Raw genomic sequence first — 26,872 nt, forward strand, 5'->3', positions numbered from 1 at the left:
ACTCCCATTGAGTTTCAGGAGGACAATGTTACAATAGAGATCCACAATGCTAGTTTGGAAGTGAAATGTAGCTCTCAAAAATAACTGGAAGAACTATTACTGGTGGTCGAAACAGTTGCTTCTGATTTTTGCAGAGAAGCAAATATCGGCTGTATCCATTTTTTTTTTTTTCTATTTTTATTTACAAACAAGTACTTAAAATATTATGGCAGCATATAGAGCTCAATAGTTATATAAATTTGCCTTGTGCTTCTAGACTGCTTAACTAAGAATTCTGTTAGTAATTTAGCATTAGTTCAAATTAAAGTAAGGTTTCTCAATTATCTGCAGGATTCCCTGCTGCTGAAGCATACTACTGATATCCTGAAATGTTTTGTAGTAAAAGCAGCAGAGGATACCAGATCATCATTTGTTAGAGGCAAACCACTTTCTTGTAGAATTCCTGAGCACTTTATGAAGATTTACTCATGGTAATAAACAGCTACAAATTATAGAAACACAACCTTGAGTTATTATACCCTTACCTTTATATGTAAAAAAAAAACAAAAACAAAAAACAAAAAAAAACACACCAAAACACTGAACTCTTTCTGGTAAACGTTTCTGGTAAAATGAGCATCAGAAGAAAAACAATCTACACTTGAAAGGTTTATCTGGTAACTGAGATGTACTGTGATGAAATGTCATCAATAAACTTACTAAAGTATATGGGAAGTGTCTCACCATCTTAAGCTTGGGTCCCTCTCCATAGTTCAGCTATTGGAGAGCAGGAAATAATATCTGTTAGAAAAGTAGAACAGGGAAATATAGACAAAGGGAAACAACAATATGAGCACTGAATTTCTGAGAAACTCAAAAATTTAGCCTGGTTTGTTTGTTTTGCCAAATACTCTAATCAACAGTAAGAAGCCTTTCTGAATATGTGTTCATGGCTCTACACTGAAATACACATAGAGAAAACGATGGGAGAGGAAGGGGGGGAAAGAAGACAACCTGAACTAATCTGCTTTCCCTAGGCAATTATTTTGTTTGGTTAACATCAGCAGATTAAACTGGCTATTTTTATCCAGGATTTCTGAAAAGCATCATTTAAAAACTGTATCCATTACTAAGATGGATTATTCTGTGTGTTCAAATATTCCTGCTCTGTGAACTCTGGTTCTGGAAGTTTTAAATTAGTAAAATGTAAATCAAACCTGTTTCTTAGGATGGAATCCCAGTACAGTTACAGCCAAATTAATCATCAGGTATGAAGAACTGCTCTGAGAAGCATCTTCAAATTTTATCCTAATTTGTCACTAACATATTCTCTCTCCACTGAATCATCAATAACATGGACTACTAAAATGAAAATTTAAAAAAAAAAAAAAGAGACCAAACATTTTTCAACCAACGTTAAAGAAACTGCATTGACAATCTTGTAGAGTCAATGACTCGTTTTCAGCCCACGAACTGTGAAGCATAAATACTGTGAAGAGCAATTTTCACAATTAGAAATTGCAAAATTAGAAATGTCTGTAGAATGATACCTTCGTCATCCTACCTGATAACTTGGGTAAGTGCCAAAATTCACATGGCTTTTCTCAGTCAAGACTACATACACAAGAATGCAAAGATGGTGAGGAATTAGGGTTTCAAATTTCTCAAGTAACTTACAGAACAAGTATGCACCATATATTCATAATGCATATTCTATAAAAGTAACAGCTGAAGTGTGTGTGGATTGAAATTCCATTACCTAACTCTGGAACAAATCTCAACTCACTAATAGTAATTAACCTGTATTCATCATTCACTTGTTTCAAATTGCATTAGAAGTTAATTGCTTAGTTCAAGAAAGGTGTGTATTGTACCAGTGAAAGCAAACTAATGAATCCTGTAACAGTGATGTCCTTGTTATATACCCAAAGAAAGCTATTCTATCTATGTTTCAGAAAGTAGAGGAGCCCTTTGGTGGACATAAAACTGGTAACTCAAAAGTAAAATAAACAAAAAACACAAGAGTAAACTAAGTAAATTTTTACTAAGTGGAGGAAATCACTTTGCACCTCACAGAATCAGCTAAAGAAGACTAAAACACAGAGTGAGAAGTGTCACATGCTGACAAAACTAAAGCAAGAATTAGAAAGCAGCCAAAAGATGAGAGCATCCAGAAAAATCTGTCATTATTCATAACGCATTTATCTCTGACAATCATTAATTATACTCTGCCCAAGCATAAACCATTGGCTTTATTATTTATTGATTATTTATTGAAAAGTAAGTTTTGTATCTTGTTCACATAAAACAATCTAAGTAGGCACTGAAAACAGACCTCCAGAATTAATGACTGAAAGAAGTGAGTGATGGAGCAGATCATGGAGAGAACAGAGCATTTTGTTAACTCCTCATCTTTGACAGAAAATAACTCTCTCCTAAATACTGCCCAGCTTTTAATTCAAGTTTGTGCCTATGAATTTCATGAGATTTTATTTTTGTTCAGAAAAAAGGAAAGAAAAAAAAAATCAGAGTTCATACTGACTCTATCCAAGAGGATTTAAAACTACAACTGGATGATGCTTTAGGACTTTCCACGCTCTGTTGCCTTTGGAATCTCATTTAAAGACTTCAAAGGGCCTCTTAGTTACAAGAAAAGCCTTCCCGGAACCTGAATCCTAACATGTCTGATCCTATCATATTCCATGTGCACTCTAAACCCAGAAAGCGTCTGTTTCCTCCTCTTCTCGGTGGGTAAAGAGGACCAAAAGCATAAGGAGAAAAAAAAAAAAAGAAAAATAGCTTTATGGTATCTAGGCACGAAATGGTTGCAATCTCTATTTAAAATTTTATCCTAAAATTATTATCTGCACCTCAATGAGGAAACATTCAAATGTGCCTAGAATTCAAAAGTATTTTCAATACTATTTTTTATATGCTTCTAGGGCAAAAGAGGTACTGGTATGCATACTGTGCTTTCACATCAAATTTTATTTCTATTGTTTATATACACATTAAAGAAAGGAGAAGCTTCAATATTTGAAAATTCAGCCCTTTAAGGCAGGTATTAACGTACCAGATTCATTTGAGGGTTATTGTGCTCCAGCCATGCAGAATGCTTGTCTTTACAACTGCATTCTTGATTTCTGAAGAGTTTGTTGATTCAACCAATATGTTGGCCGAAGTAGAAAATAAACCCTCACTCATGTGAAAGTGATTTTGCTTCACATTAGTATGCTGCTAATCTTTTCAATTACTATAACAGAAAGATTTCATCCAAACAGCAATTTCTGCATATCTTCTAGAAATAGCCTACAATGCAAGTGTGACATTCTCTCTAATGCGGTATTAACTGGATCAAAATACAAAAGATTTCTTTACATCTTCCCAATCTCTAGCTCTTTGTCCAGCACTAGTGATAATTACTGACCCTGAAGTTGAAGCCTGTGATAAAGAGTCTGACTATACTTTTATCCATACCTTATTAAAAATCCCAGCTTTTCACCATCAACTGTTGCTGAATGACATGTTTTAGCAAAGATGCAGTTAACAGAAACATGAGATATGTCTGCCCTCCAGCTTCTACTGACTTTTTGCTAACAGTGCCCTCTGGGAGAAGTAAGGAGTAAAAAGGAAAGGAATTAAGTCTTGAACCACTGCAGCAAGGTTCTTAAGAGCTCAGCTATCAGTGCTCAAATCTACGTTCAACTGAAACACTGACAGGCGTTCCAAAAAATACAATTAGAAAAGTCTTTATTACTTTTGAATTTACCTCTTGAATCTTCATCATCTTTTCCATTCTGTAGCATTTACCACAGAAAAAAAATAGCAGCAGTTTATACTCAGTGTTCTTCCCACTCAGCACAAGGTGACTGCTTAAGTTCTGTAAGGAGCTCTGGGCTCAGCTGTAGTCAACAGTCTCAAGAGCTCACATAGGTGCAGCCTTGTTGGTATACCTGCGTGCTTCAAAACCAGGGGATGAGCTAAGAGAAATGTGAACAGTGGAAAACAGGCTGAGCCTACATTTGTTTTGCTTTAACTGATTCATTCGACTTGATATATTTATAATTCAGCTGTGACTGCAGAGTTTTTCTGACTCACTCAATACAGGGACTTATCAGAAATGTGCAATGTCCCATTTTAAAGGAACCATCAATCAAACCCAGCAGCTTACTGCAGAAGTAGTTGACAGATAAATTGAAAATGATAAAATGCATTCCTTCTAGCCCACATCTTTTCCTCCATTATTTATAATTCTTCAATGGAAAGGAAAAAAAAAAGTAATAATCAGTGCTGTATCACTAAGCATGTTAATTATCCATCCTATAGAAAATTTGCTAAAGTGGCCCTAACCTGAGACTCAAGAGGCTTGAGGCTAATCCAAGTTTATAAGCAACTTGCTTACAGACTCTGGGAAAATTCTTCTAACTCTCCAGGCCCTTACACACACAAAATAATAATAAGAATAAGAATAAGAATAATTCAACTACGTGTAAAAGAGCTTTAAAAAAAAAAAAAAGATTAGTGAAAAAACTTCCAAATCTACAAAAATATTGTGTTAGTATTATAGACAGTAAGTACTTTTATAATAAAATATAGATTCATAGAATGGTAACTAGAATAATCAAACAGAAAAAGAAACAGAACTCAAATCTTAATAAAGCAATTTTGCATATTGGTACATAGAATTTGGTAGAAGACTTAATTTGTTATACCACATTTGCAACACAAAACAAAAATACAGACATCTCCCTTCACAGCTTTCTGTATTGTTTGAGTACTTTAATGTGATTTTTAGATTTCAAGGATCCTGGAATACTGTGCAAAGTTATTTCTTCCCCTGTATTTTCCTTGAAACTCAGAAAGATCAAGACATCCTAAAGCATGCAGTTATATTTCTCCACACTGCAAGATGTACCACCTAGTCATATATTTTGGAACACTTTCTTCATTAAAAATGAAGAAGTTCAGCCCAGTGAAGGCTGTTACTCTCCTTGGGTGGCACAATTGTTTCATTGCATAATTGACTGCTTATGACTATATTTGGCAACAGTATTTCAATTGTTTTTTTTGTGTGTTTTTTTTTTTTTTGACCTTTGACTTTATTTTTAATTTTTAATTCTGGATATGAGCTGATGGAAAGGTCAAGTTAGCCTCCTAGTATACGTAATTTAGAAACATAATTAAGAAGAAGTTAACAGTGAAAATTCCTATGTCAATAACAAAAGCTAACAGTCATAGCACTGAATTGTCACACTTCAAATCTTTCATAACACATGACACCATTTACACAAATGGAAATTTTTTTTTTGTAACAATTGGTGTTGAAAAGTTGGAAATGGATATTCACAGATGTGGCCCACAACTTCACGCAAGCACACAAAAAGGCAATAAAAATACCAATGCAATCAATACACTTTCTTGGCTATTATTTAGCTTTGGAAACAACAAATGAGATGAGGATTAAATCATAATTTTGTTTACAGCATTCACACGCTGCCTCTGCCATGAAACTAGTGCTTGAACACTTCATCAACAGAAGACTAAATTCTCCTAACTGAGTTAGTCAAACAGACAAGTAGCTCTGCTGTTGTTAACTGGGATATATGTCAATTTGTTCCAAGCAGGCACTTGCTCTTTTGATTTTCTAGTGGGAATCTGACAATTCAAACTAAAAACAACAGACTGAAAAGACAAAAGAATCCAGATATTCCATTTAAAAACCAACATTTTACATCTGAATGCTATCCTTCAAATTTTCCTACAGACGGAATGCTGATAGATGGATACAGAACTAAATGGAAACACAGATAAGAGATCTATTTCATGGAACCTACTGCCAAAATAACTTTTGAAACAGCAAGAATAATAAATACTACTCAACTTCACCATTTCAATATTCTGTAAATACCCCTATTATCTATGAGGTGGCTGTGTTTTTTGGAGGAGTCTCTTAGCATTCTTAGCATTACTACTTCTAAAGTTTAACAATACATATGTCGTATTCTACTTCTATTTTTGGTAAGATGGTTTGCTTTCATCTGAATGTGTTAATAGACACTGGGAGGTGCTATAGACTATAAAAAGAAGCTGATCAGACTTGTCCTCAGTCATTTTGTTACCAGGAATTTTGATATTTGTCTAAGTAGAAAGTAAAGTCTTTTAAAATAAAACCAACCATCTAACAAGACCATATGTTCCTTAACAATCTGTGCTAATTTTGTAAGCTTTTATTGTGACCTTTAAATGTCAAGTGTATCTTCATATTTCAAGCAGAAGTGGCTGTTCAGAGTAAATACACAGATATAGTTCTGTTAAGGACAGAAATGATTATGGGTGAAGATATATCTAGAGCTGAAGATACTGGGATACTTACAGTCAATGGGAAATTTTGGAAAGGTTGCATGTGCATCTGTGCTGGGCTGAAATCCCAGGGCTGCACAGGTGCCACAGTTCTGTGGATTGTTTGTATGCACACCTGTAAGCAACACGGTGGTGAATGTGAGGTTCTACACGCTAGTCAGGAATGCAAAAATACCCACTATGCAAGCTTTTTGGTTTCTTGAATAACACACTTGCAATGCTGCAGGATGATGTTAGATTCGCATTTGAGTGGTCTGCATGAACTCTAGTGGCAACAATGTTCAGGCTTTCCAGCTAGCCACTGAGCAGCTGGTTTGGGCAGAAAACATGGGTGTAGCTAACAAGGAAAGAAGGCAGCACAGAGCAGGAAAGAAACCAATTATGTTTGCTGTTCATATGATTTCTGCAGCAAAGATCTTCTGAAAACAGCAGTTGTATTACCCGATAGAAACTTGCAAGGAAAATGGAAAAGATAACTGAATCCCAGAGGCTGCAGCCACTACCAATACAATTGAAAAATGCAGCTTTCACCTACAAAACTCTACTATGCTAATGCATTTCCATTGGTTAGCCCAAGCAGCTTAGGGGCTGCGTGGTGGGACACAGACATCCGAGCAGTTGAGTACATATTGGTGAGATTTTACAGGGATTTAGGAAAACAGGTCTGTAAATCCAGCAAATAATGATTCAAGCAGTGAGACATGCTAGTTAGGGCCACCTCGCAAAACAAACCACAGGTTTTCACTGTGATAAAGGACACTACAAGATCCTCCTAATTAGCAGTCCTTCAAGCTTGCTTATACAGGGAAACACCATCTGAGAAGCCCTGAAATCACCATGGACATGTAATTTCCCAGCACTACTGCAAGAAAAATTGTAATACTACCCTGCTATGAGCACAGGGACAAACACCTGTGTCCACAGTGAGATTTGTGTTATCCCCACCCACTGCAGATGCTTCTATTAGTTGAGCACGTCTTATCAATATCCTTCAATGACACCAAATTGGTACAAAAAAAGAAAACCCCTACAACATACTAAGCACTTGTTGACAACATATGAGCTGTAAGCACAAAAAATAATTAAACAATATTTGTGGATAAAATAATGTTATTAAGCAAAAGCCAAACTAGATACAACTTCAAAAGGCTACATTCAAACCACAGGTGGAAAAAAAGCCTTTTTCCTATTTCCAGTAGCTCCACTCTTCTAACTGAACCTTTTACATCTTTAACTGACCATGGACACGCTGGCCAACATTACCAACACAGTTTTAAAACCAAAAAGAAGGTATATTACATTCTAGGGCAAGCAAGCACTTCCTTAGAACACTCTAAAACACCATATGCAAGTCAGCTCAAAATGAATGAAGTATACTTCATCTCTAAATTACAATTGGAAAAAAAAATATTCAAACACTCAGGAAATAAATACTAGCACTCACCTCACCAGGTAAGAATATTAGAAATATGAAGAAAACCATGACAGGAAACAAAGGGAAAGCCTCTTCACTTTAAGGAACTCTCCTTACTCAGTGTCAACCAACTAAATTGTGCCAGCTGTGCTATTCTTACTAAGGTAATCAATACACAGGTGTTCTGAGACTTCTACTCATTCACGTCCTGCTACCCCTCCAGCACCAGTGCTCTGTTTTAAAGCACTGCTACTCAACCTGAACATGTGCTCCAGCAGTTGTAAGCAAGGTTTCTTACTGGCGCTGTAAAAGACAAGTGGTCTGGCTTATTATTCTACCTTTCTACCAGTGTGAAGCCATACATTTGAGTGAACAAGTGCTGGAGTTTGTACTTAATATCCATTAGTTCAGAGGAAACCAAATAATACATGAATTCTGAGCGTAAGCTGAGGAGAGCCTGCATAAATTATAAAACTAAATGGCAAGAATCCTGCACTTACACTTGTCCCTTTAAATGCCTCATAAGTTGAGCAACAAAAATAATACAACCATTAGTAAAACCATTCTTTGAAATTAGTACATACCCACTTCAATCAGAATGTCCAAACAAGTAAACTGGTGCCCAGACGGTTTGATTATAAATATCAAACTAAAATGACTTTGTATGACTTCAATTCTGTCTGCTTCTTTGTGTGACTTGAGAAATTCAGAAATGCAAATAACTGTCATGCAACACAATTAAAGAAAAAAAAAAGATTGCCACATTTTTCTAGGAAACTATTACCACATCTTTCAAGGAAATCATGCTCTGCTAATTTTTTTAACTAAGTAATCAAGTGTTTTGAATTTGAATTCATCTATTTTAATCATGTTGTTCTAGGGCATGTTCTGAACGATTTAATGACAATTTGTGCAATGGTACTTTCATGCAGATGGAACACTGGAAGCAGAACTAGTCTATACCGTGATGATAAAACGAGCATCAATTAGACCCAAAGCAGAATTTTTCATGTCATTCTGGAACATGTTTAGTAAGGTGGTGAACAGCCCAGCTCTGATCCAGCCAGATTATTTAAGAGAATGTGATGAGAGTTCCAAGGCCTGTATTATTTAAGCAGAAAATGATCTAGTGAGAGAAGAGGTATTTATCATAATCGTTGTGGGAAAATATTCAAAATTGTTTATTATTTGGAATGTAATAAATACCTGTCTTTGTCAAAAGATTACTGAATTTTAATCCCAATTTTCTTCTTTTACAACAAAAAACAGAAGCAGGTATTTTGTACATATCTTATCCTTTTTGGATAAGATGTGTGGACATCTCAGAGACAATTTCCTAGAAGTGTTCACAAGCACTCAAGTGACATTTCAAGTTACATTTCCAAAAGGAATACTTACACCTAAACCTCATCATAGCATATATATGATGATTTCTGAATTACCTCAAAATAAAAAAAACCCACCATTTCCTTTCTCCCTCTTCACATTAGCTGTTCACTATTTTTCTCTCTGTGACACCTTTCTGTTTGGGGTATATGAGAAAGTTAACAAACTTTAGTTTTACACAATTACACAAGAAAGTAACCACTCTTAGTTCCCCAAAGAATTAGCTATGTCTATTCCAAAACTAGAATGTGTATTAATCCCACTGCAGTTGATGAAAGAAAATGCATGGCACTCAGTAAGTGGAGCTGCCAGTTATAGTTCCTGTTTGCACATCTAGGAGCTAGCTACAGCTCCTCGAAGAAGTTTGCTCTTTTCAAGCTCCATACCCATCCCAGTGGGTCCTTCTTTGTTTCCCTCTTAGCCTCTGTTGGGCAGCACTGGAGAATTATTTGTATATACCATCTATGGTAATCACATGTGCTGCAATTTATCACGGTGGTATTGTACAAAAAGTGCCTGATTTGAGCTGTGCCAGACCATGCCATGTTTATTTCATTAATACAGGTTTTGGCATGAAAAAATACTCCCTCATTAATGTGCATAGTATTTGATTGAAAACTCAAAAACACAAAGATGTAATCAACATGAGAAAGTAGTCATTGGGAAGTACAGCATTAACTTTCTTTTCAACATATATTCAAGACACGGGCATTCTATTCCTATTGACTTACTGACAAACCATAAAGAACTATAATTAATAGCCTAAATAGCTGCTTTTGAGAGTGAAAAAAAGAGTATTGTACAGCTGTGGAAGAGTTAAGTTACTGACTAGTGGAAAAGCTATCTAACGCTGTGATTCATCAGGAAAAGTTTGCTCAGGAGTTGAAAGATCCATATTAGGAGAGAGAAAAATACAGATGGTTTGTAAAAGCCTGTCTCTCCTGAAATCAGTCTGAGTTTTGTTATTGATGCCTACTAGAGGGCTGAGGAGTTAATTTAAAGGATGCCAAATAGTAACTCTTGCTTCTGCAATTCCACGTTCTTTTACTTTAAAATACTTTTTCATAACATCAGTGGTACAGATTGGACATAAATGAAATGAAATGAAAAATGAAATTCTTGTTCCACCATTAATCTCTTCCTGACTTTCAAGACAGAATTATTTATCTGTATTTTACTGACATCTATCTCAGAGTAAAATTCCTATTTCTGTCTACTCTACAGAAGATACAGGCTTAAGGGCACAATACATCATGATATACTCAATTTAGGATATTCAACTTGAAAAATAGTTTGCCATTACTTCTCAGATTTATGCACAAAATTACCCTTCTGTATACAAGATGTAAATAGAAGTTTATACTAAGTTTTTTGGAGCTATATTAAAACCACAGACCCACATATCTATACTGAGTAGAAAGTATTTGCCTTATTTACTCTTATATTTAAGTATACATACTTAATAGCAGAATTATAAAAATCCATTTTTGCAGAAATTATTCTACAGTGTAACATCTGCATTCATATACGAATCAAGAATACATTGATAGTCACAGAGGAATTCACATCTCACAAAAAGAGGATAAGATGCACTTTGTTTCATGCTGTGTGGTAAAAACACACCTCGGTCAGCTTTGGTACTTTGGTACTTTATCTCCAGCAGCGTTCTGTTGCAATACAGCTGGAGTCAAAATTTTTTAAGAAAGGAAAGGTTTATTCACCACATTAACTGTTTGGAATACCCATAATTGCTTTAGTTAGAGCAAAACCGTATCAAATTCTTTACCAAGAACAAATTTTTTGCATATATTTTAAAAAGCATCAGTGTGGGCAGAGCCAAGCTCTGTGCAGTAGAACTTCGTGGTCTTCCAGGCTTCTGTTGAGTCTAATATTACACAGTAACTTTTCTGTTATGAACACTAGGTAAGAATCGTGCCATACAGAGAAGAAATATTCACAGAGTATTTATAAACAGGCCTGCAAACTGAATCCCATAAGCTCAAATTTGTAAAAACTTAATGCAAATCCTCCACAGAATGAAAATCTGAGGAAAACACTGTTTGTACATATACCTTCTGCTACTCAGTCCATAATCTGATAAATCCACTGTCACGTGAACCCTCTTGCTCTGTGATCCTGTGGAAGAAATCACTGCAATGTTGTTTTACTCCTTTACAGAGAACATTCTAGTTTTCTTGCTTGAACAAGGTCCTAGCTCAAAGTCATTTTCAAACATCTACATTTCATAGACCAGCTGCTTTCCAGATTTTAAAGGAGTCCATATAGTGCTATGGATTGTTTATGTATCCCTTCTATAGAGCCTGTCAAAACTTCATGACATCAATGCATAAAAAAAAAGCAAAATAAGAATTATATGAATTGTCATAGAGAAAATAAAAAGTGAAGCATTCCCAAAAGCCCCTGTCTGAAGCTGTTATCAAATGCTTGAGTGGTATGAGATCTTCCATTTGTCTAAAGATCAAGAGGAAAGTCTGTCTTTATGCTTATGCCAGTGCACCGCACTGTAGTCTATCAAATAGGCTGTTTGATTATTATCAGAGATGGTAATCTGGAATGCTGCCAATATAATAATATGGCTGGTGGGATGGATCTCAATTTAAGATATTAAATATTTCAATAGACTGGTCACAGACAACTTTATTATAAAGAGCAACAGTGTAGTGATAACATAGTACCTGTAGTACCTGTGCGTTGAGAAACAAGACAACGGCTGCTATTCACAGGTACAGAAAAGCTCACATCTTTCCTTCTGCAGTTCAGGGCCATACAAGATATTCCTTAGTTGGTATGGAAATTTAAACGTTTCTTTCACATTTTAAATAGTTTCCTATGGCTACTTGAGAGACTGCTGCTAAAGCAGATCAATTTTGCTAATGTTTTAAAATTGAACCGAATCGTGTTAATTTCTATCAAAAGGATTCTTTAATCTTTCTAAAGGACTTGGTCACTATGAGCTAGGTGTTTAAGGAAGGCAGAGTGAGGCAGCAGTGCGGACAGAAGATCCTCTCTTAAAGTGCCCTGTAGGGTGGCTACTGGGGTAACAAAGAACAAATGGCTGACAACGCAAGGCAGTTTTCCAGCTTCATAGTTTTCCTTTTATATGTTTTCCTTATGTACCCTTTGCTGACTTAAATGATTATAATGCAACTGAAATAAACATAACTACACTGATTTACACTTGGGGTTGTGACAATTAGAACAAAAGCTAGAGAAACAGCATTGTGTATGCAAACCAATAACGCATAACAGAAATGTGCTTTCAAGAAACTCTTCGTGTAATTTGGCTAAGGCTATGCTCTGTTAACTGTTTAGTCTGCTGTCTTAACTGCATGACATTTCACAGTTTAGTTGGGACTGATAACTTCTCTTGAGAGAATAATGTTCCATTATTACATCACAACACACTGGAAGTAATTCTAGAGCCCATTTCTTCTTCTGAGGGTACGAGTTAACTTCAACTAAAATGCTGAACATTATTTCCATGTTACACTTGAGAAAAGCAGAGCGCAGAAGGGCTGTGCACCAGTGACAGATGGTGCAAGGTGCTTATTACTGTGTGCAACGTGATGAACGATCCCAGTTGCTACTGGAATTGGGTTTCCTGGTCATGGCCACCACAAGTGCTGTTATGACAGAATCTTTCTAGAAAAGAAGATCTGTCAGCACATACTATGAAAATGAAAATAATTAGCTATACACCCCAGGCATGTGTGTACAAACCCATCACATTTCAGTCTGCTGCAAATAGCCACAGATGGCATTATAAGGAATTCACTTTGAGAAATACTTACGTGACATTAGCTGCAATAGTTTTCTCACTTACTTCACGATAATTACACGTGTGGGCAAAACTACGTGTATGCATAACTATTTCTGTCAGCAAACTTAAAATGGTTAACACCTGATTTCCTCTACATCCTAACATTTGAAGTCAAGACTGAAAAAAATTAAAAACTGACTTTGAAACTGGATAATTGAGCTGCATTTAAAAAGGCAGTTTACAAATCACAGCAATAAATGAATACAAAATAAATGAGAAATTTGGCTATGGGTCTCACAGTATATTTGCTCTGGCAACACTAATTGGTCCTGTATCAGACAAACAACTTTCCCCACTGCTGCTGCAGCTGTTTTTCTCACTTTTGCTGTGGAATCACAAAGCTAGAAAGTATTAGAGATTAACATTAGGGAAGTAACTCATCCATAAACATCTGGCCGTGTAAATAAAAAGAGAGGTTCTGAAAACCTGCCTGTGTGTAAGTCATTGGCAAATATACTGATTTTCATACTCAGGTTGATATACTGGACAGAATTTTTAGAGTAGTAAGTAACTAGAAGTAAATCAATGATATCAGATGAAATTAAGATAAAGATTTATTAAGCTATTTTTTTAAGAAAGACAGAAAGACTGTTGGATAATTAAAACACATTTTAATCCCTAACGTGAGTTAAGACAGAAGAAATATCAGGTATAAAATCCTTATTTATTTATAGGAATTAGATTAGATCATTTGATCGGTTTTGACTCAAGATTTGAGTTTGTTGGTTTGTGGGATTTTTTTCCACATTTTCTCTTTCCCATTAGCTTACATTTCACTGTTTGCTTTAATACATATTTTCCAAATTCAACCAAAATCTAAATTATTTGTCGGCAGCAAACAGAACAATTTGAGAGACCACATCATATAAATATATGTCCAGCAATGTTTTGAAGGCAGAAAGAATCAGCCAGATGGTTTCTATCACTCCCCAGGAAGGAGTTCGGATGGTTTTCTTAGCAGCTTCTTACATTTTGTACCCTGAAAGGAATTATATACTGCTTGCTTGTGTTCTTGTGGACAATGTAATTGATGTAATTTAGATGTTTGTCTTAAGCTGTTCCTACCCCAGGTAGCTGATCTGATTTGGAAATCTAACTGAAATGTATTCAGTTGGGCAGCATTGGCCCTATATTTGACTTAAGTACGTAGAGTACAAAAAGAGGTATATCTATCCCAGAAGAGATTTCAGTGTTTATGAATTAAATTTTCTTAACTGTGTGAAACAAAATTGTTCAGTCCAAAATTAAAATCAATTTAAATCACTCATCCCTATGCCAGCAGCTCTTCAGTATAAAATTAAGCTCTGGAATAGTGTGGCCAGCTTCTTCCTTACGTGTTCACTTTCTGAATTTTACTGATTTTAAATAATTCAGTTACTAGCCACATCGGGGAACATTTTCACTATGAAAAAAATGCATTTCACTGTATATTTAAAATAATAATATAGTTTTCAGCCCTAAGAATGCCATTATGATCCTTCTGTGAGCGTTTAAAAATGGATCTCATTAATGTTTGCCAACAATGTACAGTTATAAATAATCCTGAGAAAATAGGAGGGGAATTTTTAGACTCTTTTTGTCCCCAGCATGCAGCTATGCTATTTCTTTCGCAAGCCCACGTCAGGGACCAGAAAAGCTGGCACAGAGATGACTGGAAACTCCACACTATGCAGAACAAAACAGCCAGTCCTCGTGAGTGAGGGGATACTGCACACGAAAAAGAGCAAGTTTTGGTTCAGATGTATTTTTGCCTCCAGTAGCTGGATGAGCCCAGCAGTGCTATGATACATATATGCCATCTTTCTGACTGCCTGCAGCCACCTTATCTGGGTGATAAGTTGTAACATCACATGAAGTGCACCTGGAAATGAAATTCTTCAGAGCACAAAACAGACAAGTAATCAATTTCTTATACAAACACAAAATGTGTGAATATGGATTATTCTTCTTAGAAAAACAGATGAAAAAGTCTCCCCATGAAAAGACATAACTAATTTTACATCAGCTATGATGGCTAATTCTACACAGGAAAGGGGGAAGGAAATTTAACCCGCAGTGACATTGGGGAATATTTCCAAGACAGCATCTCTTTATTACATGAAAACATGAAACAGGACAGTGACAAATACTGAAGAAGATATTGATTTATTTATAGACTTTTGCATTATATAAGGATGTGGAGAGACAGGACAATGTGGAATTTTACAAGTTTTAGATTAGTAAAATAGCAGAAGAGACTGAAGCTCTGAATTTGTATCGCTAAATGAACACATCTCATTTTGCTGTGAAAAGGTTAATCAGCAGTTTCACACAGTTTTGCTATTCTGAAGCTAGATTCTTAAAGTGTCCAAAACTAGAAGAGATTGCTCATTCTAATGAAGTTACCACAGGAGATTTAAATACTAGAGATATCCTTGATATGACTGTGATTTGTTGTTCAGCACTAAACAATTAATTTTCACAGTGCTTGGAATTATAATTACTTTGTAAACAGGCATTCCATTGTCCTTTTTTCCATTTTTAATATCAATAAATTGTTAATGTTATAATAAAAGAGTGCTTTTTCAGATTGGGGATTAAGATTTGGATTTTATAGGACGCTATTAACTTGAAAAGATATACTGTTTTTTTCACTGAACCATACGTTTAGCTCCAAGGCAATTTTTATTGGAGGGAAATTTAGTTTCCAACAAAAAAGAGAAACAACAACATATTATACAAGAAGCTGAGCAATAAAATATTTATATGCACAGTGGAGATCAGCAAAATTGAAGGGTTCTAAATAAGTTTAATGAGAATGTGAATGACTGATTGGGACAGCAGGTTATTCCACTGTCGGTACTACATACTGCTGTTCACAAGTCAGACCTTGCAACTGAAAAGTTCCATAGTTTTACAATCTACTTTAGAGAAAAATGTCATATCCTTTTGATTTTAGAGATCAAATCAATAGGAAACTTGCAAAGACAGTGGTTGCAAGCACTAACGTTCCCAAGAGTTGTTTGTTGGAGAGGTGATTTTAAGTCTAATAGCTTTGCTCGATTCTGATTATGCTGTCAGTCAGAATGAAGAAGGAAGCATTTGATTTGCAAATCTAACCCACCAACATTAGCAGAAAGTCAACATAAAAACAAAGCAAAACAATGCAGTACAAGGGAAAATACTTTCAGAAATCCTAAGCTATTTCTCTTCAGCAGTAATTCACTGCAATTCGTTACTGAAATCCACACTACTCTGCTGCAGTACTTCATGGAGGTAAGATTTACTGAGTGTTGCAAAACAATGAGCACTGCTTCACATTTATCACTCACTTTGAAAAGAAACTAGAAAATGTATTTTGGCTTTTAATATTTCTTACTGCAGATCAAATATGTTAAGTTTGTGAGTAAAAAGTTTAGATATTCAAACCAGACTTCTTGTGCTGTGATACAGTACTACTTATCCAGACTGCCAGATTATACCTTGGATGATGCATGTGTAACTCCAAATACTTCACACAATGCAGATTTAAGAGGAACTTAGCTTACTCCCTCCTTTACTGACATAATGGTAAACACTCACAAGTCCAAGTACATATTTTGTAAGTAGAATAATGACATTTCTAAGCAGTTATTTCAGGAATACTTCTCTATCATTAATTGTGATCCTTTAAATAACTACGGTTTCCTTGCCTGGAAATTACAAAGAGGAGGAAACCAGGAGTTTTAAGTGCTTTGGGTATTTGCCCTATCCATATGTCTGGGACACCACTGAGGCAGTAGCTTCAGCTGCTCCACTGAAAATCCTTCACAGACTTGTACACTGTTTATGTGCAGGTCATTTTCATAGTCACGTGCATATCTAGAATGCTTCTGATAGTCTATGCATGCATAATAAATGTATGCATGGATATGACACAAAGTCTCTAAATAAAAACTTTTTTAGTCTTTCATATTGGTCTCTGCCATAATAGCAAAATATGTTACATGTTTCTGCCATAAAATCCATATTTTGAGCATCACAGGGAGAAGCAAGTACATTGCAGTGAAAAAAAAAGGGAAGTGATAGTGAATATACATGCTGCTGAAACATGTCTGGCACCTTGTTTTCTGTTACTATAAGTAATGGTTTATTCAAAACATATTTACAGACAGAAAATTCCTGAGAAGGGGGACAATCTAATCTCTGCTATGAAAACTATTATGATGTATAACTTTGACCTATTTCTACTTACAGCACATATGATCATAAGTTCTACAAGGTACCACCTGGTAAACACTTTTCCTCTCTTGCTAAAGAGTATATAAAATAGAAAATTTGACCTTCTGTCAGTTATAATTTAACAATGGGAGGATGGTAGAAAAATAATATTACAATATCTCTTAAATCAATAACATTATTTGTTACCATTAGATTTGAGAGGGAATGAACACACACATTTGCCTACGTAAATACAAACTTTTAAATGCATAAGTTTAAAAATAGTATTAGGAAATAAAATAACTTAAGCACAATAATACTTCACACATACACGCCTACGGGTTACCATTTTTTGAAGCCAATGACTTATAAAACTAATTAATTAAACAACTCATATGCTTTCAGAAATCCAGTACTGACAGATTTCTCTGCAAAAGCATTTCAAATGCAGTATGGTAGCTGATGAACGTATTTATTGTGCTGCCTCACTCAATGCACACAGGCACTAGTAACACTGAGAAAGCTTTCTGAAATTCTGTGTGATTAACCATAGTGATTTGTATTTTGTTTTAGGAGACACAAACAAACATTAAATCAGTAAAACCCAGATCAAAAGAACAAACTGCATTAACGACTGCCTTGTAAGCAATGAGTGCATTCTTCTTGGCCTTGAATCATTTTTCAAAAAGTCACTTGAATTCATAAATAAGTACTTCAAATTTAATTAGAAACACAAGTCAGACATATCTTAAAAGTTTCATTTTGTTTTGACTTATTCTCCATCCAAGTTTTTTCTACCTTCTGTTTCCCCATTTGAAATTTCATGTTTTATCTCAAGACGACCCTGATTTGGAAAGGATCCACAAACACATTAGTCACAAGTGTTTAGCTGTCAGTGTCAGCCTTCTTCCCTCAAAAATTCAGCAATACAATGCTTTTTCAACTTCAGTACTCAGGTGCCAGTTAAGTACAATAAATATACATTATACATAAAGTATTTTAAAGTATTTAGAATATTTTTTAAAATAGTTTTAGATATATTGTTAGCTTTCTGAAAAGAATAGTAGAAATACAAAATAACTAACAACTGTACATCTTATCTTGCTATTCTTTATTAAAAACCCTACTTTGCCTCTTCTTCCCTTCTATTGAGCATTTAGAAGACTACTGAAGTCTTTGTAGCAGTAGGCAAAAACATCTGTACCTAGCAGAACAGAAAAATACTGAGATGAAATTGCTGCTGGCCTTGCTGAAAAATCTACTGGATGTAAATACTTCTCTTTGTATTAATGCCTAGAGACATTCTGATACTAACAAATAACAGTAGTAGTGACCAGAAATACAATGGAACATTCAGAGGATACCCACAGCATATGACACATTTGGGAAAAGAGTCAACTGATGGTAGAATGAATACAACGTTCTCTAAAAGCTCTTCTTAAACCTCCCACAGTCTCATCGCCCAACGTACTGGGGCAGCTCCCTAGCATGTGAAAAGATAACTCGCTGATTATCTTTGTTCGCTGTTCTTTAGCAAAGAAACCCAAGGCGATTCAAAACAAAACGATCAAATAACACCAGAAAGGAAAAAGAAAAATCTCACAGGAGAATGCTCAATTTTGTACTAGTGATGTAGCTAAATGCCAATTTTTTTACTTAAATTTCCAGCCCAAGGCATTGTCCTGTTTGCCAAGTGACAGCTATGAAATAAGTTCCCAGGTACACAAGTATATGTATAAAGCACTGAGCAATTGCCATTCTAGACCAGAACTCATTTGTCTCCAAAAACTGAAGTATATGCCACACACTAAAACTGCTGTGTTAACTTACAGGGTTGCTTTCTGTCTTTAGTTTTTTTTCTACTGGTTTTTATATCAACTGTCTGATATTTAATTTGCCTCAAGTGCTTAAAAAGACTGCTGCCAGCATCCATAGTCATCATTTCTAAAGAGAAATCACAGCCTATCTCAGATGAGTGTCCTTTAGGTACACCAGACAGATTTTCAGGTCTGCAGGAATCTTCATTCACTCTGGCAACTTTGAGCTATACTTGATACACTGACTGTACAACCGTATAAAATTGTGTGGAATTTCATGCTGATTTAATAGAAATTACAGTTGTTTTCAGTTTTACATGCCCATTTTCAGTTTTTGTTTTTTTGTTTTTTTGTTTTTTCTGGCTCTAATTTGATTTCTTTCCCCACTAATTTGTGGTATATTCAAGTCTTCTTTTAAACCTTTCCTAAATTTTTACATGGATTCTTCAAACAAAGCAACTCGAAAACATAGTTTACATTTTCATTTTTAACTCAATCCTGTGTAAGACTTGTTTGAAGTTTGACTTGTGAACTTACTATCATCATCATCTTAATAATGTAAGCATGTCTTTAAGTAATTTTGAAATTATTAGAATTCTAAAAGCATACTTGGATGAAGCAATTCTCAAAACCTACATACAAGAATTTTCTCTTTCCTCTCCTGGCTTGATGAATTTTTCTTTTTCGTGAACAGAGATTGAAAAGATTAGGGCTTTTTACTTCAAAAGGAAACCTCAAAGAACGGACTTGCTGAAAGGAGACAATGAATGCTGTACTATCACATCGAGGAGAAGAGGTTATCCTTAGCAGAATTTCTGACTGTTCATTTTAGTTCTTCCTAATTTCTCTGAAGTATCAGGTGCTAAACTAACATTTTGGAACAGACAATGACAGACCACATGTAAGGCAGCTCACTATTTTTTCTAGATATTGTGGTTTATATACGCTTTAGGTATAAAATTGCCTTCAAAAAACAGCACAACATAGTAGGTTTTCTTCTACTACTATTTTTCTGCAGTTACTGAGATTTACCTACTTCTGCTTACTCAGCTAACAAGAACTAAGCACAAAAACTTAGCTTCACAGTGGAGGACCAATGAAACTAGAACGTTTTCTTTCATATAAATTCATGTCTTAAGTACTGTTAAAAACAGTTCATTAGAATGGTAAGAATTGCTTGACTGAGATTACTATCCACATAAAGCTAATAAAACTAGTCTTTAGGGTAAACTGCTGTATTGTCGCTGATTTAAATAACATCAGTTACTCAAAATCAGAGACCTTCCTGCATTTATAGAACAATGAGATTTCTGGGTTTCTTTCCATTAAACCAAACATTCTTCCTGGTTTGTCCTATCAAAGATTTAATAGCGGTACTGAATTTCAAAGCAAAAAAAAGGAAAAAAAAAAAAGGTGAGTTTATAAAAGAAGAAAGAAAGAAAACCTAAGAAGGCCCTATAAAAAGATCTCATTCACAGACTTGGCTAAATGTAATAATGAAAACTGTATTATAAACTATAAACATTAAGAACATAAGGATAACCATATCAACTGAAATGCTGATTTATTTTTGCTCAGCATCTTTTTTGCAAGCATCACCAGTTACAGATGATTACAGAACTGACAGAAGAAATGGAAAATATATGCAGTTGACCAAAATTCTGGTTGAACAGCTTTCTTAGCTGGTAGACCAGTTCCTATGCACAACAAAGAACCTTAGTATCCATTTGCCATCATGTACTTTCTCTTGTAGTAATGGAGTATCAGGAACACATAGAAAAGAAAGACAGACCAACACAACTATAATGCCATGTACTGTAATCTTGGTATCTTCATATCTTGACTTAATACAGATTCTGAATGGAAATTAAATAAGGAAAGACAACTAAAAGGCATTTTCTCTATTTTATGGATGTTATTTTATTATTTTTTTTAATATCCTCTAGCAATTTCCTACTCTGGTGCTATAATAGAGAAATTCATTTTTGTATTTATATACATTATAAAATTATAATCTGAAGAAACAGTGATTTCATTATGCATATCTCTTTAACGTCAGAGTTTGTGTTTAAATGAAGTTGCATATTAAAAAAATAAACAGAAAAGATTATTGGATGTTTTCACAGTGATATTACATTGCTTATAAGCATTAAGATTCCTTTAATTATTTAATATGTGTGGAGGGAAAAACTGGTCACCTTATGTCTTGTGTGCTCAGAAGCAACTTGTAAAGCAATTAAAAAAGTAATGAAAACTCTGTCCATATTAAATTTATTATTACTCAAAAAATCATTGCTCCTGGTCTGTGAAAGGCCTTTAATATTGAGCACTAAATTCAATCATGTCACATAACTGTAGTGCTGGTACAGATAAATTAATAAACCTTCAGCATATGACTTCTCAACCTGATCAGCATCTTTGCATGGTTTCTGTATAAAGGCAAACTTTTTGATTTCTTAAATGTCCATGACACTTGTAATGAACAGAACAAATGAAATCAATACAAAAGATAATATGCAATGTCTTAATTTTCCAAAAGTTTACTAGAAATATTTCCCTTCCCTATATGATTTAATTGAAAATTTTGATTAATTGTAGTAATGATTTCTGAAACAAGTAGATAAGTTACTGAGACAAAGACTCGAGAAGGAAAGGTTTACCAGATGCTGCCATCTTTGCTAAGGAATTTCAGTCATATGTCTTAAAACAGTGAGAAGCTTGGTGATGGATTCAAGTTAAAAAGCGTATGTGAAATGGTGCCTTGGAGACCTAAATCTAATAAATGCTTTGCTAGAAAGGGAAAATTTCTTTTTTGGGGACTGGTTAAGACACAACAGAATAGTAATGATCTAGAAGCAGGAACAGAAAAATGAGTACACGCACATTCTGTGATTTGCTACGACATTCTCTAAAGAGAATCATGAATATACAAGCACTGTTTCCAAAGAACTCTCATTGGTTTCTTTTCTTTGTCTTGAATGTTGCCAACAGTACATTTTTAATGTGACAATTACTGCATGAATATTTATGTCATATTCCTTCACTAAAATTTATGGAGAGATGCACAGATAGATAGAATACTTGAGAAACGTGCCATTCAGAGACTTAAGAACATCTTTTGGTGTCTCATCACCTCTGAGTCAGGGTGTCACATGATATTTATGTGAAGCTAGCCCTAATTCTGGGGGCACATAATCGCTTACAATTTTGAAATGCATACAATAATATAGCTAATAGTATCATATACACATAACAATTTATGAATGTAAACTTGTCTTTAATTATAAATCCATGGCTTTTTATGCACAAATTGTAACAAATACAACGTAGAGCCCATTAATGATCTCTGAGTACATCTATCACACTGTCATTTCAAAGAATGTCCAGAATATAATTTTGAAATATAATGTTTGTCATTCAGATTTTCTGTGCAAGAAGATTTTAACATCTTTCTGCTTCCCTTATTTCTATCCTGAACTCATCAACTGGAAAACTATTCTGAGTTTTATTCAGATAGCGTTAAGCAGCCACATAAAAGACACTTCTATCTGAACTGAGTATAGAGTAGAAAAACAAATACCCAAAAATGAAATAAAGTAATTCCTACAGGTTAGTATGTCAATATCTACTCCATTAAAAAAAAGGAAAAAAAAAAAAAAAGCTAAAACAACATAAAAATTCTAATAATAATATTGCCTTAGGCAAAAGCTTTTGGCACTTCCTTTTTGAAAGCAATAGTATTTCTTACTCCTGTAACTTCAGCCAACAGCAGCTTACTCAAAGAAATCTCCATTTCTATTAGAATGACTTGTCTTACAAACTCTTTCTGAATCTTTCATTTTTTTCCAGTTCCATATAAATAGAAAATTCAAACATAAACTTCAAAAAAGAAAAAGCCCTCTCCTTAAGATAATGGCTAGCATAGGCAGAAGAACAAATGGATATAAACTGTCGCTGAAAAAATGCAGATTGCAAATTACTACAGAGTCTGTAGGCATTAAAATAAAACAAGCTCTGGAACAGCCTTTGGCGGAAACACTGGGGGCAAAGAAACAGCAACTCCAATTTAGTATTGGCAGCGTTCATGAAAAGAGAATTATCTGATGCAATTCCCAGGCTAGCAGAGCACTGGACTTGATGACCCAGAGATCCCTTCCACTCTCATATTCTTTGTTTGCATAGATGCAGATGTTCATCTGTTTTTCAGCCTCGCTGTGGTTTTTCTCAAGTGAAATTTAAATGAAAGCTAATATAATTTTTGCAAGTTTCAGTTAGAATTGCCCTTTGTAAGAATTGTTGTTAGGCCTGCAGCACAGTGAAACTTCTCAAAGAATTCTGAAAGTTTTACTTGAAGTTGGCTTACATTAAGAAGTATAGCTGTTCAGAGAAACGAATGCCCAGCAGGGCACGCACCAAGAGAAGAAGTAACTGATCTACTGATGGGGAAAATGGGAGTGAAAAAAAGTAATAACAGGTCAGGACTGATACAATAGTAATATCAAGGAAGGGAAGAAAGCAAGATAGAAAGAAAAGAAAGCAAAAAATATTAAGATATAGAGAAAGTATAGGGAAAGAAATATCAGCAACATTTATGCTTTCTTAAAAATAACTATAGACAAAAATATTATCATGTGAGGTAGCTGAAAAGACTCAATACAAATTTGAAAGGAAAGGTTTTGTTCAAGAGAAAGGCCACTGTTTAGGTGACAAGCTCACACAGTTCTCTCCTCCCTCACTGCTCTCCCTGTGCTTAGCTATTGGGTTTCTGCCTATAGTTGAAATGGCTGTAAAGGATTCCTTTTCCTACAAGTCACAATATAAACACTACTGCATAAAGTTCTGTACGTGACCCAATATGGAGAAAAACATCTCAAACTCAGAAATGTATATCTAAACCATTGCTTAAAACAATAGTAACATTTAAGCTCGGAAACAACCTGGCATTCCTTAATACCTTAGTCTAACCTAAATATACTTTTACGTTGCAAGTAACCTAAATGTATCTCAGTGACTACAGAAAGCTACTGCTAATACACATCAGTCAGATGAAATATTACAGAAATATATAGAAAAACACTAATTTTTTTCTGGTTTTAAATAAATAAGCTCTTGGTGCAATTTTTAATTATTTTCAAATACAGGTATCTTTGCCCATTCCTATCAGTCATAAAAACATACAAAGGTCAAACGAATACTTTATCTTACATAGGATGCAGTGGTCTGTTTCCTATCACTTGCAAGTTCTAAGGTTTACACTTGTTCATTTGTGATACAGCTACACTTGTCTTCAAAATAAAGGCTTTACACAAATTCTTTGAACCTTGATGGCTACAGATGTAATTCTTCTAAATGAAACCCAGAGTCTGATACATTCTAAGATACACTGATTCTTTGAAAATATAATTTTTTTTATATTAGCATCTCAATTTCAGTAGATATTTAAAATGCATCATACAAATTGTAAGTGGCTCTGTGCAGTCATGATCACATACAAAAATTTTTTAAATCTAGCCCTTTCTTCACATGAATAAAGAAATAAATATTTTTCCTAACAAATGCAGATACAGATTTTCAATAAGCACAGTTTAAATAAATCATACAGGTAGACTGGAAAACAGATATTTTGCATCAGTGTGATTTCTCTTGTGTACATTTGCAGGTATTCTAGAAATCCGAACAGTGGCAGTTGGAATAGTGGCAATCAAAGGAGTGGAAAGTGAATACTTTCTAGCAATGAACAAGTCAGGAAGACTCTATGGAAAGGTATGGAAGCTAAATTCTCCTCAATCATGTAAGCAACCACCACGCTAACTTCCCTAACAAACATCATGAACTATCTTAAAAACATATGTCATATTCTGTGTGAAATAGTTTGTCTGAAATAAAGTCCTAAAAAGTTGAAATGTATCCCATGTGTGTATGACTTTCATACTCGCTTTGAAAATTCAATTATTGGACTTTGTGTACTTTTTTAAAACGTGAAACGTTAACAGGGAATATATAAAGTTGAAGTATTCAATACTCAGGTTTCAGAAACATAATTTGTTATCACTGCTAATAATATTATTTGATTATTACCAATATATCAATTTGTTTAATATTCATAATATTAAAAATATGTAGTTTGTGTGATGAACCTTTTTCTCCCATCTCCCCCAGTCTCTGGGGGGGAGTATTCTCTGGCTGCATTTAAAAAACACCTGTACTAATTTTACTCTAAATTATTTATTCTCAACAGAAAGTATGCAATGAGGATTGCAACTTCATAGAACTAATTGAAGAAAACCACTATAATACATATGCTTCCGCAAAATGGACACACAAAGGAAAAGAGATGTTTGTTACATTGAACCACAAAGGTGTTCCCATGAAGGGTAAAAAAACAAAGAAAGAACACAGAGCATCCCACTTTCTTCCTCTGGCAATATCCTAATCATACATGATCTGTACAGAACTAGTTCCAGCAGGAAGATTATTTTTAAGAAGATTATTTGACAAGGTATCAAGAGAGGCTGGAATACTACTGAGAAACTGAACAAGCTGGACTTGCGCATTTATGTTTATTTTTAAGAGACTTCATGGAAAAGATTTGAAAATATACACAAAACCAGATTTCCTAACTAAAAGCTGTAAAAAATTCTAAAGAGTTGTACAATCATTATCTTAGTCATTTTAACTGGGTAGTTTCTTAAATTAATTTACCCTACAGAATAAGTCATGACTTGATTATCTGATAATATTTAATTTAAATGAAAAAAACCACACACAAAAAAAAAAACAGAAAACAATCTGCTTCTTAAATATGGCTGCTATAATAATAATAAGCAGATGATAATGTTGTGTAAAATATGTCAGACTTTAAGGCTGCTGGAATGAGTTGTCAGATTATCAAGTCAGTAGTAAGCGTGGAGGCTGAGCAGTATTTTAAATACTTCCCCCAATAAGCAGATATCCTATACATAAACTATATGATCAGAAAAATATATAATCTTGTAAATGTCTATTGTTGCATTCAGATAAAAGAGTTAGTTTGGAAAAAATAAGTTTACTCTACTACAAAAATGTTCCTATCTATTAATGAAACAAATACTTAATGCTGCTCTAAAAGATGTTTCAAAATAGTGTATGTAAAATAATAGGAATAAATAACATACTTCATCTCACTTCTCACAAAGTAACAATTTATATAACGACGAAGCAAAAATTCAGACATATTAAGGTATTTTATGTAACATATCCTATCTTTTGTATAATTCCTGTTAGGGCATACAGCTTTTAATATTGTTTTGTGTTTTTTTTTTTTTTCCAACCTTATACATGCTTTTTCTGTTGTTACAGCATTAAACTTTATTTTAAGTTGTATTTGAACTTTATTGTTTTAAGTTATTTAAATGTTATTTATATAAAAAAAAGAACTTATTAAGCTGCATCTGTTTCATATGCTTTTAATTCTAAAGGAATAACAAAATGGTCTGGCTGAGATGCATGAATTTTTTTCTGTGACCAGACACAAAGTCTAGTACACAACCCTCTTGCCAACATACGTTGGATGGCAGACAAAAACGACAGCCTGCAGCAAATCGCACAACGGACATCTCAAAGGAAACAATGCAAAAACATAAAAAATCTTTGCCACACGCTCAAGTTGATTTAATAGCAGCTCAGAGTCACACTAGGTAAAAGAAAGTTGCAGAATAAATCCTCAGGTGGTGGAACTGATCCTCAGAGAACAGTGTAAGAATCCATATGACTAATCTGAAATGAAAGACCAGCCAAGATCCACGTGACGCGATGAAGAAGAGATGCATTATTTTCCTAGGTATCAAAGTGTTTAAGTAAGCCCTACAGGACTGAAAAGTTACTTCATTCTGTTCAGTTTGCCTACCAGTTTTCTCA

General features: G+C 34.5%; 2 protein-coding genes across 6 annotated transcripts in view; one reads left to right on the top strand and one right to left on the bottom strand.

The window, feature by feature from the left end:
• FGF7 (fibroblast growth factor 7) overlaps positions 1–26,403 on the top strand; it is a 29,082-nt gene extending 2,679 nt beyond the window's left edge. For all 5 annotated transcript variants that reach the window (XM_010717427.4, XM_010717428.4, XM_019619460.3 and 2 more), the window contains exons 3-4: positions 24,636–24,739; positions 25,215–26,403. In XM_010717427.4, coding sequence (XP_010715729.1) covers positions 24,636–24,739; positions 25,215–25,409 — 299 coding nt within the window. In that variant the 3' untranslated portion in view covers positions 25,410–26,403. The remainder of the gene's footprint in view (positions 1–24,635; positions 24,740–25,214) is intronic.
• The window catches only part of FAM227B (family with sequence similarity 227 member B), an 81,703-nt gene that overhangs the window by 38,473 nt on the left and 16,358 nt on the right, over positions 1–26,872 (bottom strand).

The sequence above is a fragment of the Meleagris gallopavo genome, chromosome 12, assembly GCF_905368555.1.
Source record: "Meleagris gallopavo chromosome 12, MGAL_WU_HG_1.1, whole genome shotgun sequence".
Taxonomy (NCBI): domain Eukaryota; kingdom Metazoa; phylum Chordata; class Aves; order Galliformes; family Phasianidae; genus Meleagris; species Meleagris gallopavo.